Here is a 22072-nt window from a genome sequence, read left to right on the forward strand (position 1 = left end):
GCCATCCCATTGTAGCAGGCTTCAAAGCCCCAACCGAACGTATCTCAGCTCTGGTAGACCAGCACCTCCAACCTATCACCCGCAGACTCCCATCCTACATCAAAGACACAAACCACTTCCTAGAACGCCTCAAATCCATTCCCACTCCTCTCCCACCTGAAACCTTTCTTGTCACCATAGATGCTACATCCCTTTACACAAACATCCCACAAACCCATGGTCTCTCTGCCCTTGAGCACTACCTCTCCCAACGCCCACCCGAGGATCTTCCAACAACCTCGTTCCTTATCACACTTACCAACTTCATCCTCACCCATAACTACTTCACTTTTGAAGGCCAGACCTACAAACAAATCAGGGGAACGGCCATGGGAACCAGGATGGCTCCGTCCTATGCCAACCTCTTCATGGGCCGCATGGAGGAGGCTTTCCTGAAGACCCAACAGCTGCTTCCCCTGGCCTGGTATAGGTTTATAGATGACATCTTTGTGGTCTGGACTCATGGTGAAGAAACACTCCTTAATTTCCTCCATAACCTCAACTCCTTTTCGAATCTGAATTTTACCTGGTCCTTCTCCAAAACCCAAGCCACCTTCCTGGATGTTGACCTTCGTCTTGTTGAAGCTCACATCCACACCTCTGTCCATATCAAACCCACAAACAAACAACAGTACCTTCACTTTGATAGCTGCCATCCATTCCACATCAAACGCTCCCTTCCCTACAGCCTAGGTATTCGTGGCAAACACATCTGCTCCAGTGATGAATCCCTCAACAATTACACCAGTAACCTGACCAGTGCTTTCCTCTCCCGCAACTATCCTGGAGACCTTGTCCACAAACAGATCTCCCAAGCAATACATTCCTCCCCGTCCAACAACAATGTTCCTACCCCCAGACCACACAGAAGCATCCCCCTCGTCACCCAATATTATCCTGGCCTCGAAAACATCAACAAATTACTCCGCCAGGGATATGACTTTCTCAAGTCAACCCCTGAAATGAGATCATCCCTTGACAAAATTCTCCCCACACCACCCAGAGTTGCCTTTCGTCGCCCCCCTAACCTCCGTAACATCCTTGTTAAACCCTACAATATTCCCAGACCACCTTCTCTACCCAGCGGTTCCTACCCCTGTAACCGACGCCGCTGCAAAACCTGCCCCATGCATCCCCCCACAACCACCTACTCCAGCCCCACTACTGGTAAAACATACACAATTCAAGGCAGGGCCACGTGTGAAACTACACATGTCATTTATCAACTGACATGCCTGCACTGCACAGCCTTTTACATCGGCATGACAACAACTAAACTGGCTGAGCGCATGAACGGACACAGACGAACTGTCCGCCTAGGAGATGCCCAATACCCAGTAGCGGAGCATGCCCTCCAGCATAATTCTAGGGACCTAGGAACCTGCTACACCATATGTGCCATTTGGCTTCTCCCACCCAACACCAGTCCCTCTGAACTGCGGAGATGGGAACTTGCACTCCAACACATCCTTTCATCCCGCCATCCCCCTGGACTGAACCTACGTTAAACAACCTCACTCCCATTTACTCTTCAGTCTTCTCCTCTTTCCCTTTCCTCTTTAGCCATTCACGCATCTTTTCATCCTACATAGTTGTGATTATCTTTATACTATATACCTCTTTACTTCTGTATGCATCCTCTTTGGTTTGAAGCTGGCACAGTACTTACAGTAGAATATCTTTGGCTTCCCTCTGACAACCATGCCTCCATCCTTGCTACCCTCCCTATTTTCCTTTCCCTGTTGCTTCATAGCCTGGGTTGTGAGTAACTGAATCTCCTTTCCCTTCTTCCCTTTCTTTCCCCTCTCTCCTCCCTGATGAAGGAACATTTGTTCCGAAAGCTAGGAATGTAATTTTCGGTTCTGTTTTATGTGTATCTATCGGCTGTACTGAGCTGAGGTAAGTACTGGCCAGCCCCTCTAGCTCTTTGTTAGTATTTGTTTCACATCTTTATATGAGATTTTCCATTAATCATTTAGATCACCTATATGGTCCACATCCTTCATTGTTTTGTCCCTTTTGTTAGCTATCACTTACGTCTGTCATCTTAACACTTTCTCTTCTTCAGTGTTTTATATATACATAAATATATATTTTCGTCACCAACTGTGCTGGTTTCATCTTCCTCCTATTATCTTGTTCCGTTTATAGTCCTCTTCTCTTTTTTATTTATTGATTTATTTATTCAACATTCCATAGTTTTAACGTTCGTTATTCGCTGTTTCCCAGCCAACAATCACTGCCAACAATCTCTTCCACACCTACCAGTATAATCCATTTCCGTCGATTTCTTGTTTCTAGCGATATTTTTGTGCCATTGGCTATCTTCCTCTGCCACAAGGAAATATATTGGGACATTTCTGCGCCACCCGCGATCTTTTTTGTGGCACTCGCGATCTTTGTTGCGGCACGCGCGATCTTTTTTGCGGCACGCGCGATCTCCATTTTTGAGCAACGTGTGTTCTTTACCCCTGATCTGGACATACTTGCTTGGTCTGGTCAAATATTTCCGTATTTTTCTTATTTAGTGGTCTTCCTTTGGTATTGAACATTACCAACAAAATTTCTTTCTTTCTCGTCCTTCCCTCCCCGTTTTATTCCTTCTTATGATTACTATTTCAACTTTAGTTATTTAATTTCCCTACCCACCAGTTACCCACTATGTACCCTAATCCTATACCACATTATTTACATTCATTCCGAAAACATGCATTCACCGTAGCCAAACTGCAATCCCACATACTTTTCCTCCGGTCCTGCTTAACCTTTGGAATTATCCCTAAAGGGCTTACCTTAAAAGTTCCCATCTCTGGGTGCAATTCCTCCTTCCACCAGTCTCTCCTGGACTTCCAGAACCTTCAATCCTTAGCCCTTACCCAACTTGTCCTGAATCTCTACACTACTTCATGTAACCACCACTCCCAACAGCTCCTATCTCTCTTCAAAGTCCTTCGCCTCTCAAACCCTTGCTTGGAGAACACACTCAGGAACATCATCCTAGAAGCCAGCTGCAAACTTGAGTTCCATGCCACACACCACCTGAAAAAACTATCCACAGTGCTAGTGCAACACCTAAGAAGTGGGGTCCCTCTCCCTATCCCTCACAAACACCAACCACAACAGAACCTTCAACAAACCCCCTTCATAGCCAACAAACCTAGCCTAGCCACCCTACTCAATCTCCCCATCCCAGCACATACCCCACACAGACCAAATCTCAATTATAACCACAGTCAAATGCCACATATCACTAGTCCCAATTCAGTCCTAAACCTCTCATCCAGATCCCTCTCTCCTCCAGAGACATCTGTTCTATCAAAAGGCTTAACCTTTAGCCCCACGCCTAAATTCAACCACACTGGCCTGGTTAAAGATCTCCTCTCATTCACCCGGAACCTCAACTGGAAATATCACTTCACTACCCAAACACAGCCCCCAAATACTAGACCCAGTGTTGAACCCTGTCTAGAACAGTTCCGACTGCCTTCCCAAAGGGATCCTCCTCCCCTCCCCCAAAACCATCCATTGCAGACATTTCAGGAATTCCTCACATCCAGTGTTGCCTCCCAGTCCTTCTTGAAGAACATCCCGACAACCCCCAACATCACCCCAGCTGAATCCCGTGCCATTAAGGAGCTGAAAATAGACCGCTCTATTGTCATCCTCCCGGCGGATAAAGGCTCCACAACTGTCGTACTTGACCGTGTGGAGTACGTGGCAGAAGGACTGCGTCAACTCTCCGACACCTCAACCTACAAAGCTGTTACCCAGGATCCCATTCCCTCCATCCAGACTGAGCTGCAAAAAATCCTAAAAATCCAAGGTCTACTCACAAGGCCTCACAACGGCTTCCATAGACTTACTCATTCCACCTGAGCCACGTACTCCTACCTTCTACCTATTACCCAAAATCCACAAAGAGAACCATCCTGGCCATCCCATTGTAGCAGGCTTCAAAGCCCCAACCGAACGTATCTCAGCTCTGGTAGACCAGCACCTCCAACCTATCACCCGCAGACTCCCATCCTACATCAAAGACACAAACCACTTCCTAGAACGCCTCAAATCCATTCCCACTCCTCTCCCACCTGAAACCTTTCTTGTCACCATAGATGCTACATCCCTTTACACAAACATCCCACAAACCCATGGTCTCTCTGCCCTTGAGCACTACCTCTCCCAACGCCCACCCGAGGATCTTCCAACAACCTCGTTCCTTATCACACTTACCAACTTCATCCTCACCCATAACTACTTCACTTTTGAAGGCCAGACCTACAAACAAATCAGGGGAACGGCCATGGGAACCAGGATGGCTCCGTCCTATGCCAACCTCTTCATGGGCCGCATGGAGGAGGCTTTCCTGAAGACCCAACAGCTGCTTCCCCTGGCCTGGTATAGGTTTATAGATGACATCTTTGTGGTCTGGACTCATGGTGAAGAAACACTCCTTAATTTCCTCCATAACCTCAACTCCTTTTCGAATCTGAATTTTACCTGGTCCTTCTCCAAAACCCAAGCCACCTTCCTGGATGTTGACCTTCGTCTTGTTGAAGCTCACATCCACACCTCTGTCCATATCAAACCCACAAACAAACAACAGTACCTTCACTTTGATAGCTGCCATCCATTCCACATCAAACGCTCCCTTCCCTACAGCCTAGGTATTCGTGGCAAACACATCTGCTCCAGTGATGAATCCCTCAACAATTACACCAGTAACCTGACCAGTGCTTTCCTCTCCCGCAACTATCCTGGAGACCTTGTCCACAAACAGATCTCCCAAGCAATACATTCCTCCCCGTCCAACAACAATGTTCCTACCCCCAGACCACACAGAAGCATCCCCCTCGTCACCCAATATTATCCTGGCCTCGAAAACATCAACAAATTACTCCGCCAGGGATATGACTTTCTCAAGTCAACCCCTGAAATGAGATCATCCCTTGACAAAATTCTCCCCACACCACCCAGAGTTGCCTTTCGTCGCCCCCCTAACCTCCGTAACATCCTTGTTAAACCCTACAATATTCCCAGACCACCTTCTCTACCCAGCGGTTCCTACCCCTGTAACCGACGCCGCTGCAAAACCTGCCCCATGCATCCCCCCACAACCACCTACTCCAGCCCCACTACTGGTAAAACATACACAATTCAAGGCAGGGCCACGTGTGAAACTACACATGTCATTTATCAACTGACATGCCTGCACTGCACAGCCTTTTACATCGGCATGACAACAACTAAACTGGCTGAGCGCATGAACGGACACAGACGAACTGTCCGCCTAGGAGATGCCCAATACCCAGTAGCAGAGCATGCCCTCCAGCATAATTCTAGGGACCTAGGAACCTGCTACACCATATGTGCCATTTGGCTTCTCCCACCCAACACCAGTCCCTCTGAACTGCGGAGATGGGAACTTGCACTCCAACACATCCTTTCATCCCGCCATCCCCCTGGACTGAACCTACGTTAAACAACCTCACTCCCATTTACTCTTCAGTCTTCTCCTCTTTCCCTTTCCTCTTTAGCCATTCACGCATCTTTTCATCCTACATAGTTGTGATTATCTTTATACTATATACCTCTTTACTTCTGTATGCATCCTCTTTGGTTTGAAGCTGGCACAGTACTTACAGTAGAATATCTTTGGCTTCCCTCTGACAACCATGCCTCCATCCTTGCTACCCTCCCTATTTTCCTTTCCCTGTTGCTTCATAGCCTGGGTTGTGAGTAACTGAATCTCCTTTCCCTTCTTCCCTTTCTTTCCCCTCTCTCCTCCCTGATGAAGGAACATTTGTTCCGAAAGCTAGGAATGTAATTTTCGGTTCTGTTTTATGTGTATCTATCGGCTGTACTGAGCTGAGGTAAGTACTGGCCAGCCCCTCTATCTCTGTGTTATAAAATTTCTCATCTATCTTTTTGTAGTATTTTATATTTAAGAGTGAATATGAAATTTCTCACTTATCTTCTTGTAATACTTTATATTTGAGAAAAAATACAGAAATTCCTCATTCATCACATGTCCTTGATAAACTACTTCCCATTATTCATCTCATAAATTTTCTCTGAATTGTGTAACTGGATTAGCACTTATGCATATGTAAAACTGTATGTTTCTTTCTTAGCTGAACCTAACTGATGGGGATGCTTTATTGCTGCCATTATCATCATTATCATTCATTATCAAGAAAAATAGATGATTTAGAAATAAATTGTCAATTGATATTGCCCTATGTCCTCTTCTTGTCTGGATTGTTATATTGTGAACAAAACTGTTGTATAGAGAAATCACAATTAATAAACAGTTTCTATTATAACATAATGAATACAAAGATTTTGTTTCAGAACTCATCAACAGTCACATTTTCTTTATGCATGCGTAACATAGTCACAGACCAAAGTCTGTCATTGATCACCATAATAGCAGTAAGTGCAGATGCCCTGTTATTCTTAGATTTTGAAAAAGGAATTACGATTATTCATTGCATATAAAGCTTTTGATAGTTGATTCAACATGATGTTTAATGATAACCAGTTATGTCTAAAATTTGGCAACCTTTGTAGAGAAATTTATTACATTACTTACAGTTAATTCAGTTGCAAAGTTATAATTTTTCCTTACTACTTGATAACTAAAAACTTTCTTGCAAGAGACTCACCTCCAAGCCATGCAGCATAATTTTCTTTGGCAGGGGCTCTGTGAAATTTCAGATTTGGCAATGAAAGCTTACTGGCATAACGCTCCAAACCCAAAAGCTGTCTCATTTCATCCCGTAACCTGGCACGGAGGCCAGGTACCATTGCTGTCCCACCAACAATGAAAATATTTTCTGCTAGTGGCCGACGAGCATCTGTTGCACACTGTTTAAAATTGAACAATTATTGTAATGAATTATTCATAGCACTTCACAGCAAAATTAGATGCTTTTTCAACAGTCATCTTAGAACTAATTAAATTGTAAGACATACTATTTTGCACTTGTCTTTGGAATGATACAGGTATTTCACTGGCGATTGGGTAGTTGTGGCAATCAAATAGTGATATCCTAATAACAGAAAATGCTCACACACACACACACACACACACACACACACACACACACACACACACACACACACACACACACACACCTACCTCCTAAAATATTCTTATTACTGACAACTACTCATTCAATTACCGCATCATAAAGCCTCCTCCCATCCACTTTTAAAACCCTTTCACGCGTTCCTAATTGTTGAGGTCAGCTCAAGGTCAGACAATGGCCTCTCATCATAACAAAAAAATAAAATGATAAAGGAAAGATGCCTCATGATCTTGCCAAAGGAGGTCGCCTGTCTTAAATGTATTAAAATCACTTCTTTAAGTCCGCATGACTGAAGGACTGTCTACCACCACATGACTGCTGGTTGAATCTACTGCAGTTTGTTACTTTGTACCTCCCGTAGCTCATTCTCACATTTTTTAGAGGCTTCTCTTACTGTCCTGTTAGCCTGCTCCTTTCCATTCAATCCCATGTGTTTGCTGACATAATCAACACAGACAGTGAGGAGTTGTCACAACAGTCCAAAATCAATCCATACTTGCGGCCTGCACTGCCAATGGCACTGCGAGCTGTGAGTGATCCCCATAAGACAAATGGCGGAAAGGAGCCACACCCTTGAAGCGATCGCCGTGTCACCTGGCAGCATCCTGTGGCCGACCTGCACGATATAAGCAGGCACTCCATCGAAAACTGCAATTCTCGTTGGTGCTCTGTATGAGCTGCATATTACACTGGCTGCCTTGGGGTGACAACAGCCACCTCAGACCTGGACAACTCTTGGACTGTGTGATTCCGCATTTATTGTTCATTGTTTGTGTATTCAGTGAATATGGAATAGTGGTAAACTTCAAAGTGTCCACACCCAACAGAATACTATTTTCTTATGCTGCTTGGGGGGGGGGGGGGGGGGGGGTGTAAAAAGTGTCCTGTATGTACAGTTTAACTGTGTCTGGTGGACACATTTGCCAAATATGAGGGTGATTACAGAGAATGGAAGCACTTGAGAAAATTCTTCTGTCAATTACATATCTAGGAGTCCTTTCAGGACAGCATCAGAGACCATAAATCTTTTAGGAAAGTGTATCTTAAAAACAATACCAGAAAAAAAACTATGAAGCAGACAACACTGACTCCAAACATTAACTCAACAGTACAAATTATAAAGGAGATTATGCTCAGCAGAAAAAGAATATTATGCTTCTTTAAAGTAAAATTTGATACACGGAGTCTCTTTACTGAGCTAAGCTTAAAAGTACTCTGTCTCTCTAGGCTAGACATGTACCTGAACTTTATGTTAGAATATCGAAGTTTGCCACACCCAGATTAAAGGGTTGTTCATTTGTTTAAATCTAAAATGGCACTGTCTCTCTCAACAAAGAGCTTCCAAAGTTTCAAATATTTCTTTTTTACATGCATTCACAAAAGCCTTCACTACTGCAGAAGCTTTAGTTTCTCTGCATGTGATCTGAATTCATTTGGGAATCATATGATTCATTGCAATATGAATGCCATTTGGGTAGATGGATTTTTCTGAATGTGTCCTTTGTAAAGCCATGAGGACACTTTCTTCACTTAAGGCTCAGACAGTATGTCTTTAGCTTTACTCTTGAACTACCATCATAACTTTTGCCATATAAATTCAAATTAAATAGTTCTGTTAAACAAACTTTTGTATCTGTTACATAGAAGATGCAGATAGGAAATAACTATGAATTCATGTGTGTTAGCTGTGACTGAATGACTCCTTAGTCCAATTCAGTTTTCATGACATTTCAGATACGCACCAAGGTTTTTCAATATCTCAAGTAACAAACTACCAGAAAAGTGTTGTTTCACATTAAACATTAGTTTAATAGAAGTATTACAGAAAAATGATTGGAAATTGCCGACAAAAATAGTATTAATGTAAAATTATAGGATGTGAAAATTCAAGCTAAAGGGAACAATGACCTCCAGTATAGCATCCAATATGAGATTGGACAGAGACAACTGGTCACCATCCTCTTCAAACAAAACTTCAAAAGCAGTTTCACGCAAGTTGCCAGGAACTGTTATATGGCGTCCACATGCCACTGGGTAATCCACGGAAGGGGGTGGTTTTACTTCACTTAGCTTTTGAGAGCGTTCCAGTGTTGTCACGAAGCAAGTTCTAACTGCAAGAAGAGAGAGAGTATTGTGATCAAAAAATTTTAATGCAACAATTGAATGTACAAAAATGCACTTTTATAAATATGCAATGCATTATACGTAACTTAAACTTTTGACAATCCTGTTCCAATACTGGCATGCCTGAAAGACACATAATAGAAACATTTAATCTTATCTTTTAATTCAGGCTTCAGTAATTTGTGACTGTCAGAACCAAAAATAGAGCCCCTGCTGTCATGCCTACATAGTAGTGAAACACTATCAGCCTTTGAATTAAAAGAGAAGTATTACTGTTGTCACCTTTTATGATTTCAAAGTGAGTTCATGAGACTAGAGCAATTGCAGGTAGCAGTGGTTTTACACTCAGGCCGCAGTTTCTCACTGAACTGATTATGTTAAACCCACAATAATTTTGTAAAGATGCAAGTAAGTCTAAGCGTTAATCAGCTACCAGTACTGAAGTAAATGTATTTCAAGAATGACCATTAAAATTGTCAGTTGCAATTATCGATACACCAAGTGTTCTCTTTTGCAGTTTACAGGAGAGACCAAGTGTGCCAAACACACACAGTTAGGCAAACTATTCCACAGAATAGCAAACATTTTCAGTTCACACAACATTAACATTGCTTTCACAACACAAAACAAAGTGCTCTTGGTTCAAAATGGCTCTCAGCACTATGAGACTTAACATCTTAGGTCATCAGTCCCCTAGAACTTAGAACTACTTAAACCTAACTAACCTAAGGACATCACACAACACCCAGCCATCACGAGGCAGAGAAAATCCCTGACCCCGCTGGGAATCGAACCTGGGAACCCGGGCGTGGGAAGTGAGAACGCTACCGCACGACCATGAGATGCGGGCAAAACAAAGTGCAACACACATGGACACAACATAAACAAACAGATAGATAAACACCATCGGGCATTTACAAACTAGTACGTCATACATACAAAGCCACTCTATGTAGGTCAAATTAGGAGAGACTTCCAAAACAGATACAATCAATAAACAAACGTCTACCATGCAAACAATTATACTAAATCAGCATACAAATAATTATACTAGATCATCAATAATCACCCACATAAAGAACACTGGCCGCCCATACCATGATATCACGAATGATCTTTATATATTACATAAAATGGACAAGGGACACCAAATGGAATTGTATGAAGAATTAGACATCTTCACTCATGGCACAGTACATTGTGACAGGCTGCTGAATGCTTAGCTAGAAAGTAAAAGAAAAATTTCTATACTATCAAATTCTTATTTCAGTATTAAAAAAATGGTTATATCATTTAATACGTGTGATTACATCACTACATCTATAAACAAAGGTTTAATCTTCATTGTACAGACTATCTTAGCAACTGAAAGAAGTTTATCTTATTAGCAAAGACTCTCTGGATGACACAAACACATGAATGTGAAAGCGTTAATTTGTGAAGACTGTTACTGTGCTCTGTGCGACAACCAACTTCCAGCAAAAGTATGAGTAAATAAGTGAAGGAAACAATTTAAAACATAAAACCCACTTATGTATCTTTCTGTACAGAGTTATATTTCAATACATTATCACACTAGCACATCCAGTAAAGGAATCTCATCACAACTCAGGTTAATGTAATGCACATGTAACTGTAAGGCATACAATGTTGGCAGTATGCTGCTGAATCATGTCATGCTAATTAAATGTTAGTGAATAGTGACTAAAGCTGCAGAAATTATATCATAAACAAAGCATAATATCTAACCTAGGTGCTTGATACTAAAGACTGGAGAGCTCTGTCAACCAATTCTTTATAGTTTTTGGTTCTGGCAGTTCAAATTGCTGTCAACATTGTCACTGGTGTCGAAACATGGTTTTACCATCTAGCGTCAGGGATTGACCATGAGACAGTCAGGCATAGTGACCACTCAGTCACTGTTTTAGACAAAGCAACTGTTTATGAAGAAAAATAGGCATTTAAAAACAAACATCTACAACATTGCCTAGGAAAAGGACAAATCCCTGTAAGTACCATGTCTGTAACAGTTTTAAACAAAAATCAAGCTTTGTTGCCACAGAAAAGTTTGAAACTTGCAGTATTGATTAACTAATTAATGTGGTGTATTTGATATAAATCAAACAGTTATCAGATTACCAACCCTTAATGTCTTCAATTTGCTCACTGCTCAGGTCACAGGGGCTACCTTCACTTGCTGCAAGTTGCTCTCTGATGCGCCTGAAAACAAAAAGTAATACATTACTTCTAAACTGAAGTAACACACATTAAATAAGAAAGGAAATCTTGCAATCTCTAATCGAAATGTCTTATCATTTAAATGACATGGCAAACAACAAAAAACTAGTTTTCTTAATTTTCCAGTGTTTGTCATATAAACAGATCCCATTTAATCCTTCCAAAATATTCTGGGTCAAACAACATCAAAATCCATTACTGCAAGAAAGATACAATAACTTAATCCTAACATGAAAACAGAAATAAAAATATTTATTAAAACAGCATCAAAGTTTTCAGAGAGTAAGGCACAGCATTTGGAAACTATTGATCCCATTAATTGTGGTTATTGGACTGTAAGTTACAAGTTGGTAGTTACTGTTTCTTCCTTTCCTTTAATTGAGTAATCTGAAATTAATTTATCACATCTTGTACAGGCAGAACTAAGAAAATAATGAGAGATTTGTTGCCAACAGTGCAGGACTTGATTTTCAGGGAAAACAAAGCACAGAAATCCCACTGACAATGTGATGACTTCAACAGTTGCTTGACTTTGCAGGCCATTTGGATCCTCCCTTCCAGCACAAGTTTCTCTGTACAGTGCACATGGGAACTGTCTCTTAAATACATTCTGTGCTCTCAGAGCCCTTTTAGTGTAAACCTCTGCTAACCTGTTCCCACAGCTTTATCTTGCTTTTTCCCTTCTCACTTCTGTGCAAACCACACCTGCTCCATGTAGATCATGTACCACTTTCTCCCACCACTCTTCCCTGCCCCCTCCCCTCCCACGTGGGCATATAGAGTGATAGAGTCAGTCAGTCAGTCAATCAGTCAGTCTCTCTCTCTCTCTCTCTCTCTCTCTCTCTCTCTCTCTCTCTCTCTCCCCCCCCCCCCCCTCCCCCATTTGACCATTTGACCCCTCTCCCTTCATCAGTTATTAGTAGTAGACTTAGACTACATGCTGGTACTGGGTTTCACTGTTTCCCTTCATCAGTAACACACACAAACCCAACACTACACTGTACACATGCTCCTCAGAGTCGTAAAAATTGAAATTACTGATTTGTCACTGGGAACATACTTATAAACACTGTTCAGCCTTCTAGACTGGCATAACTACCACCAAATTATCAATTAGGATGAATGGGCACACGCAGAGGGTGTATCCTGGCAACTCGCAATATCCTGTTGCAGAGCATGCTCTGCAACATGACATTCATACCTTGGTGCCCATTTCACAACACATGTCATCGGGATTCTTCCCTCAGATACCAGTTTCTCTGAACTCCGCAGGTGGGAACTAGCACTACAACATGTCCCTGGTTCTCTCCACTCACCTGGCCTTAATTTACATTAATTTCTTCCATCTCAGCATTTCTTCACTGTAACTACTCTTTGGTATGCTCCATTTTAGTTTTCTAAATCTTTCAATGTCTTTGCCGTCTGTTTCTCACCGACCCCCCTCCTGCCTCTGTTACGTACAATGCACTTAGCTTTTCACTCTTATTAACTCATGCATGATGTTTAAGCAGTAATATCTGTCTGCATATTACCCTCTCTTCCACCTTTAAGCTTTCAAGTTTTCAAATCTCATCTGATGCAGTCCCTAACAATCAGTCTTTCCTTCTCACCCCATATGGTACGTCTCCCCTGACCCACGGTTCTTGGCGACTTTGTCGAAATCTATACCCCTTTTCCTGGACCTCTTCAGTCCTCCTCCACTCCTCTTCCTTCCCCTTCAACCCTTCTGCCTGAAGAAGAAGCCACTGGCTCCGAAAGCTTATTAATTACAATCATCTTTTACGTGTTTGTTCTCCCGTTGCTTGGTGAGTAGATTTTTATTTATCCAATTAAATAATTTTATAAATTTTTCAGAACTTTGTAGTTCATAGTTTGTTATGTATCTCCAGAACTATGATGCAAATGTACCGTATTTACTCGAATATAAGCCGCACTTTTTTTCCGGTTTTTGTAATCCAAAAAACAGCCTGCAGCTTAGAAGCGAGTGCAAAGTATGCGGAAGTTCTGAAAAATGTTGGTAGGTGCCGCCACAACTAACTTTTGCCGTTGAATATATGTAGCGCTACACAGGCATCCTTTGCAGGCACAAAGAAATATACTCGCGCCAAAACCTCTGCGTCAGTAAATAAATTAAAAAAAAGGTGGAAGACGAGCTTTTTTTCTCCGCCCACAGTTTTGACCACTGCATTTTCATACATTATCCAACGAAGTAAATACAATTCCTACCTGTGAGAAGAGCTGGTTGCTAATAGGAACTTTTATGAATTGTGAATCACATGCAGTATTCTCTTCACCATAAGAATAATACGAATATAAACATTTTGTCATATAGGGCCTATTCTTTCGTGTTTGCAGCTATCTCATTTAAATCCTGTCTGCCTAATAAACTACGAAACTAGAGTGAGACAACAGCAAACGCGGGAGAATACACATATCATGTCATGTTTATATTCGTATTACCGGTATTCTTATGTCTAATAGTGATACAGGCAGAAATGAAGCACGGCAATTGACTAGATTTTTAAATCTAAGATGACTCTAATTTCTGTACAGAATGTAATGTACTAAAGAGGCGTCTGCAAAGATTTTCAAACGGAGAAAATTTTTCGCTAAACTCTCGTTCAGATCATCTTCTATCGTACGCAGTCTATTATTTGGTTCTTGTTGATCATTATCAAAGAAAGCAGCAGCGTAAGTAACAACAAATAGCAGTCTCTTGCCATTGTTTCGCTAAAGAGACGTCTCTCTCCCCTTTTTTAAATTGTAAGCAAGCGGCGGTACCGTGCACAAAAGCAAGCCATGTGACGAGCGGCGACAGGCCGTAAACATTCATTATCAGAAAGCGACAAACAATGCATGGCACAATACAGTAATGCATTTTCAGCTTAGAGTGACGTAAACACCCATAACAAAGAGAACGGCACTTATAAGATCAAAGAAAAATAAGCAATCAATTCAAACCAGACGAAGCACGTGAAAAAAGAAGGGTACCCGTATAAATACGGACGGAGCACCTGACGCATAGCAATGGCTACCTGGTAAAGCTTAACTGCTAACTTTACGACTCGAACCAAACTACTGTAGCTGTATCGTCATTCATTCGACCTAAATTATGTCTCATATTATAATGTACCAACTTTGTTTCGATTTAGAGGTGCGGCCTAAAACTTTTCTCTCCCCTTGAAATTCGAGTCTCAAATTTCAGGTGCGTCTTAGATTTGGGAAAATTTTTTTTCCTTGATTTCGAGTCTCATTTTTCAGGTGCGGCTTAGATTCGAGTGTGGCTTATATTCGAGTAAATACGGTAATGTAGGCACGATTCTGAAGATGGTTTATCCCATATTCTTAAAACTTTCTTGCACAGTTAATCATCTACAGGTGGTGCATTGACTTTTGCTAAACAGCACTGAATCTATAAATTTTTTTCTGAGAAACTAATACATACTCCACTACAAACATTCAGTAATGAAAAGTCCTTCTTGCCAGGATATGAAGAAAGGAAGGTAGGTTTAGAGTTTCACACCCTACCAAGACAGAGTTCCAGGTCCAGCTGGAGAAGGTTGAGGAAATAATCTGATTGTGATACTGTTAGATAAATTACCTTGCATCCACCTGAAATGATATAGGGAAATTGCGGCACAGCTAAAATACAAAGGACAGATGGGAAAATGTGTGCCACTTGACTTGGTTATGAGAAGGATCAGAGAGGACCGAACAATGGCATAAGGAACAGTGCCTGCCACATGCAGCATTTCTCTGACTAAGACTAAGTTTACTTCTGTGAGAACTATCTGAAACAATACAAATAATGACAAATACCAAATGTTCCATGCCTGCTGGTCATAGTTAACAGTTAGTTAAAAGGTAGAGTTTTTACACAAATTTTACATTTTAAGAGGACAGAGATTTTAATACAAGTTTCATGTGCAGTAGTTTTGCATCTCTGTACTTTGTGATATATAATGAGCCAAGTCATATGTATGATGTAACGTAACTGCCAATGTTAAGTAGTACTGTAGAACATGATTTCCTATTAGCAAAAAGCCTGATATCACGTGTATTTTTTTTTTACGCCTTCATTAATTTACCAACGAAAGATGTTTCATTTTACCTTGCTGAACTATAATTCAGTGTCTTCTGTGTGATTTATATTTATTTTGTACTAATTCTAGTACTTATAACATTGAACATTTTGTTAATAGTTGTACGTTATTAAAAGGAACTCACTGTTTTAATAGCTTTCGAATAAACTTTATAGAAATAATAAAAAGTTATTCTAGAAATTGTTTATACAGAATTGTAAAGAATGACATAAAATCCTTGTAGTAATGTTAATAATAATTTTGGAAAGTTTTACATGTAAAATTACCAATACAAATAAGTATTTTGCAACTGACAATCCCTTATGTATTTCATTGGTTATTTTTTGATATTTATAAATTGTATTTATAAACTGCTGTATTTTAAAACATTACAATTGAGGTTTAATCACTCAAACACTACAAAAAGTTAATAATTATTTGTAAATTAACCTAATTAGTTATATCTGAATATGTTTACAATGGAATATTCCTTTGTATCATTAAAAATTTTGTGAGCAGCTCACACACACGTAACTGTGTGGCAGTATTTGATTGGCAGAATTTTATGAGCTCAGTATCGTTAATGTGGTACAGTTTAGACTCGAATTTGCAAAAGTTGATGCATGAGGTGTTGTGCTTGTTACTATATCTTGCAACAGGAAAAAATAAAAGAAATGTAATGAGCAAAGGGTGTCACATTATTAATATATAATAGCAGCCATGGACCAGTTTATCCTACATTGATATTAAGTATAACACATTTTTATTAATATTCTAACATGCAGTTCTCAAAATTTTGTTTTTGTGGGGATCCCACAGTCTCCAAATGCTTAATAAGAGAAAAAAAGGTCTGTAGTAGGCTATAATGTAGATGAGCCTTATTTAAATCATGTGATTAGCTGATTTCAATGACTTATTTTCAAGCACCGCACATTAACATACCACCTTACTGTGCAAAATTCCTGGTTATATGTGTAATATTATGTATTGCAAGTAATTCTCAAATCATTTTTCAAGCATGTAAAAAAAAAAAAAAAAAAAAAAAAAAATGGACGTTATATTCCAGCCTTACATTACTAACGTGACAACTTTGCTCAGGATGCTACACACTTAGCAAAGTTCGTCTAGAATTGTCACATTAATGTGAATCCATTCATAAGGTTAGGATGGAATACATCTGTTTTTTACGTGCAGTGAAAAATAATTTGGCAATTATGACACATAGTCCGCAATATTACACTTTTAAGTAGGAATTTTGCACAGTAAGGTAGTATGTTAATGTGAAGTGCTTGAAAACAACAAGCCATTTAAATTAGCTAATTGCATGATTTAAATAAAGATTGTCTACATTACAGCGTACTACAGACCATCTTTCTTTAATTAAATGTCCATTGCACTGTTGGAACTTAGTTATGTTTTAGGTTACCTTGACATGAAAATCATCTGCTAAATTAATTCTAATATTAAATTTTTTGTAATCAAAGATGAAATAGGAATATGTTGAAACATGCTGATATCTTTTGTACCCAATGGTCAGGAGATATTTCTATGACACAGGAGCTCACCAGTTGTTGTTGAACAGTGAACTCTACGTGATTTACGGCACTGTAATTCACCTGTACGCTGTTTTCTGTTATCAGTGGCAACCATCTGTGACCCCTGTTATCAATACATTGTTCTTCATGGCAGTTGAGGTGATCATGCTGCCTGTTTAACTCTGTGGTATCTGTTTACTCTAGTTCTTGCATGACCTTAGGCTGTATCATTGACAGATAATCAATGTTACAGTTATGGTAAAATGTACTTAAGTATCTCTTGCACAGTGCACACCCAACTTCTGTTACCGTAACGACGAGTACAATGTCTGATAATATGTCAGTCATATGACACAACAAACTATTAATTTTCTGTTGCTACAAGAGCATCATATCTCTTAAAAACAGTAACGAAGGCCTTGTTCTAATAGGGTAGGCTATACCTGTGGTGGAACTGGACCAGCTTATGTTAATTACTGTCAAAGGCAGGTTTTGTACCTGAGCATTCCACAGTGATATGACCCAAATTACCAGGGACTGGGCACGAGTGTGGATGCGGCAGAAGAACAAACTACGAAACTTCAAGAATTTGATAGGCGGCAGAGATAGAAATGACGGTTGATAATTTTTTTTCCCTCCCATTTCTGGGCCCAATGATAGGTAGTCAAGCACTGGAGAACGGGGTGCTTAAGTAGTTCCAGTCTGGATATGTAGTGGGTAATAAAGAGCATACTCTTTTGCAGATGGTTTGTGGGAGTGAAAGGAAGATTAGGGAGATGTGTTTACATGACATGGCAAGTCTGTTGAGGAACATGTTTGAAAGACACTGCCAGTCCCTATGAAGGCCACCTTCAGCATCATGGGAAACGGATTGCTGGCCACTGCAGATGCACCATTCATGCATAGCCAGATCATATGAAAGTGACTCTTTAGTGTGGACAGTTCTCATGAGGGGAAAACATTTGCAAATATTAATACATTTCTCATTTTACTATTTATATTTTTTATTTGCCTCTAAAACTTACTGGCCCAACTTTTGAAACATACGTTGTAAAAGAGATGTTTGTGAAACACAATGTGACTTTTTATCATACAGACTGTAAAGTCGATCAAACTGTTTTAAGGTTCCAGTATTTCTTACTCATGGTATTCATGCAGCACAGGAAAGAATACTTAAGAATTTATGAAAATGAATCAGAGATTGTTCCAGGAAGAGAAAAGCGTTCAGTATGGTTTTAACACCTTGCAGTCTGGTTTAGGAAACTGAATTTCTGGACGCCCTCAATAGTGTTATACAGTAGTAACTTAACTTACACTTAATCCTGGGATTTGATTTACCTCTCGACTGCCTCTCCTGCTATAGGTTGTGCCTGCCAAGCACGAAGCACTGGAACACCTGCATACACTGGGACGACAGTGGCTTCGCGATACCCCAAATCTACAAGGAGTGCTGTATCGGTGCCCAGTGTACAGAGAGCTGCTAACTGTGATGGTAGAAACAACAGCGAGGCCACCTGTGCCACACAGCGCAAACATCATTAATTAACAATGAAGATGCCAAGAAGAGCTGAAGGTGAAAACAAGGGTAGTACGTTCATTACACTGAAATAAATGCGGGGAAACATTACTTCGCTACTTACCCCTTAACTACTATGGACACAGACAGGAACATAGTTACTATTGAGGGGTCTCTCGGACCAGCTTTTTATTTTTTATAGATAAAACCAGTGTTTTGCTGAATATATATTTTCATGACTGTTATTCATTACACTTCTTAGAAATAGTCTTTGCGGAAATTTGAATATTTTTAAACAACACAGGATTTTAAACAATTAGACAAATAAAACATGGCAAAACTTGCAGTATGTTTTTAATTTGTGTGTTACAAAAACAGTAGATAGTTCTCTGCCCACTCACAGATTATCATCAAAGAGATAATATTTCATATGCACAAAATAATTAGTTGGAAAAACAAACTTCACTTATGAGAAATTGGATGCAAAGTCAACTTTGAGTTTACTGCTCATTGTTTCAAAGCAGAATGACTATTGCACTCCATAATTCAATAATGGAAAACTTTTGCCACATTTTATTTTTAGAAACCAAGTACAAACTAATCATGAGTTCCTGAATCATATTTCAGTCACTTTCATCTTGCATGCATTTCACACTGACCTTGCTAGAACACTCCAAACGAATCAAAACGCCACACTGTTGACAGGGAAATATTGTTTTCCTCTTCAGATGCGTTCTATTTTTAACTGTTCTTTTTGTGTCTGCGACTTATCTTTGAAGTGAAGTATTGTTCTGACAGTGTCACTCAATTCTTGTGGCATGCATCTTCTAGAAAGTCTACACTTCATATGAGGCTCAGCAAGACCTCTAGCTAGAGTCTTCCTGAAGCTCAATCTTGTCATACTTCTGCCTTTGGATAAGCTCGGCATACCACATAAGGATCCACACCACAAGCAACATCCACTAATGTGAAGAAAATGATCAAAGGCCCTCTTCTCATCTGGCAGCTTGATGAATAAGCTGCACTCCTTTGATCGAGAGTGTTCACACCATCTTTTGTCGTATTATAAAACATGATGATCTTAGTTTTGCCTGATTCAGGATCATTGTTTACTGCATGGTGCAAAGTAGAGATCCGTATTGTAGCTTTTGACTTCTTGGGCACAAAGGAATCTAGTGTCACGTCTTCTGGATATAGGTAAACAGTCGTCTTCACACCTCGTTTATTATTAGATAGAAACTGCTGTGGTACCTCCTTTTTCTTTCTTTTCAGCATACCGACATATGTGAAGCCTCTTTTCGAAAGTTCATTGACCAGTTATACTGATGATTACCAGTTGTCACCAGTAGTATTTCTCTGTGTATTTATATTAGGTTTCACCAATCGAAGAACAGCCTGTGTGGGAACACTGTGGCCTTTCTCATAGACTGAAGGCACGTGACCATCGCTGCCTTTTCGGAAATAAATGTATGCACTTTACAAGTAATCTGTATACCATACCAGTCAAGCACCAAATTTTCAAGCCATGTTTTGCTGGTTTGTTTGACATACACACTCTAAACCCACACCTTCCATGGAAAGGTACAAGCATTTCATTGACACAAACTGTTGCACCTACAGAGTAGCAAAGTTAACTGTTTTTGACGAAATGCCGAAAGATGTGTGAAATTGCTGGTGACTTGTCTACTTCATCTCTCTCCTCCTGATCATCTGGGTTATCAGACCGTAATGTATATAATAAAAACAGAAATTTTTCTTTACTAACAGTGCAGCTGAAATCATCTCTGCCTGTCCCATCAGTAGCAAATAAGCTTAAACCAATTAATTTCCCAATTGAAAATGGCTGAATACATCAACAGATCAATCAGTGCAACAGACCAATCAGTGCCTTCCATTAAATGACATCAACATCTTGTACATAGGATAAGCGATCATTTGCATACTGTGCTCTAAGCTTAGATATCTTCAGATTTGTTCCTAGAATGGTTTCATCTAGAATACCTTGGGTAAAGAACAGTTTCTATATCTCCAATACAGCAGCATTTTCTTTGAGACTTTTCACTGTCTGTCACAGTTTAGAAAGCTGCAAGACCATGTTTGTTGCCTTGTTCTTACATTAGCTGGTGGCTGCTGTTTTCTCCAGCAAAAACATCTGATCTTACTCAGGTAGTAAGCTTCCACATCATCATTAACTGTCATATCTTCATCACTTTCTGTTTCCTGTTCTGAATTAGGAAGATAGATTGATTGATTAATGGGGGGGGGGACACTAAACAGTGAGGTCATCAGTCCCACAATTCCAAAGTTACACATGGAAGAATGGGGGTCCCTTAAAAGTGGACGGATCCAATCACAGAAAGTTAAAACACAAACAGTAGAAGGTATGAAAGGGTAGCGCAAATCTAGAAACTAAGAAAACAGAGTGGCCTTTGGAAGGGGGAGTGGTCATGGGTCCCAGACTGAGAAAGCTTGGAGAGAGGCCCCAACCATAAGCATCTTGCCCCTGATCCAGGAGTAAAGCAAAACCTTACATCTGAACAAAAACACTTTCATGGAGGAAACCGAGGACCAGTTCAACCATCCGTAAATCCTTTGCTAATATTAAATTTAAGAAATCTGGAAGACTATACTTAGTACGAAGGGCCAAAACAAAGGGACATTCCACTAATATATGAGATACCGTCAGTCTGGTTCCACAACCACATTATGGGGGTGGTTCAGTATGCAAGAAGGAACAATGAGTGAGCCTTGTATGACAAATGCTTGGATGGTATAAGACAGTGGACTCCTCCTGACAGGAGCGGAAGGAAGAGTGCCAAACTGCAGTTGACTCCTTGATTGCGTGGAGTTTTTTACTGAGAGCTGTAGCACAGCAGATGTCATTTCACTTTTGGGCACAAAGATTTGAGATACATCCGCATATCCGCAGCTGGGATCATGAAGGGAATGGTGTGTTAGTATCTGCTACTCTAGCCAAACAGTCAATCAGTTCATTCCATGGAATTCCCACATGACTTGGGATCCAGAGAAAGACAACTGGGCAGGTGACATGGACAAGGGCAGAGAGAAGGTCATGGATAGCAGAGACCAAAGGGTGATGACGGTAGCATTGGTTGATAGCCTGCAGGCTGCTCAATGAGTCGGTACATATCAAAACTCTGTGGAGGGACGCCTGAGAAACAAAATGGAAGGCTCCGTTGATGGCTAGTAACTCTGCTGTAAACACACTACATGATCCCAACAATAAATGCTGGTCTAAGCCAGTGGGAGACATGAAGGTGTATCCCACCTTATTTATCGTCTTAGAACCATCAGTGTAGAAGATGGTGGCACCCTGGAACTCTGCAAGAATGGACCGTACAAGATGCCACAACACAATAGGGGCAAGAGAGACTTTAGGATTCTGGAAAAGGTTGGTCCTAATCCATAGTGTAGATGCCATCAAAG

General features: G+C 40.4%; 1 protein-coding gene across 1 annotated transcript in view; it reads right to left on the minus strand.

Moving 5' to 3' along the window:
• The window catches only part of LOC126094924 (actin-related protein 10), a 56318-nt gene that overhangs the window by 13576 nt on the left and 20670 nt on the right, over positions 1-22072 (minus strand). Inside the window, exons 4-7 of the mRNA XM_049909570.1 lie at positions 18448-18623; positions 11398-11474; positions 9039-9241; positions 6705-6906 (exon numbers count right to left, since the gene is read on the minus strand). Of these exons, the coding sequence (XP_049765527.1) occupies positions 6705-6906; positions 9039-9241; positions 11398-11474; positions 18448-18623 (658 nt within the window). The remainder of the gene's footprint in view (positions 1-6704; positions 6907-9038; positions 9242-11397; positions 11475-18447; positions 18624-22072) is intronic.

Source organism: Schistocerca cancellata, chromosome 8, assembly GCF_023864275.1.
Source record: "Schistocerca cancellata isolate TAMUIC-IGC-003103 chromosome 8, iqSchCanc2.1, whole genome shotgun sequence".
Lineage (NCBI taxonomy): Eukaryota > Metazoa > Arthropoda > Insecta > Orthoptera > Acrididae > Schistocerca > Schistocerca cancellata.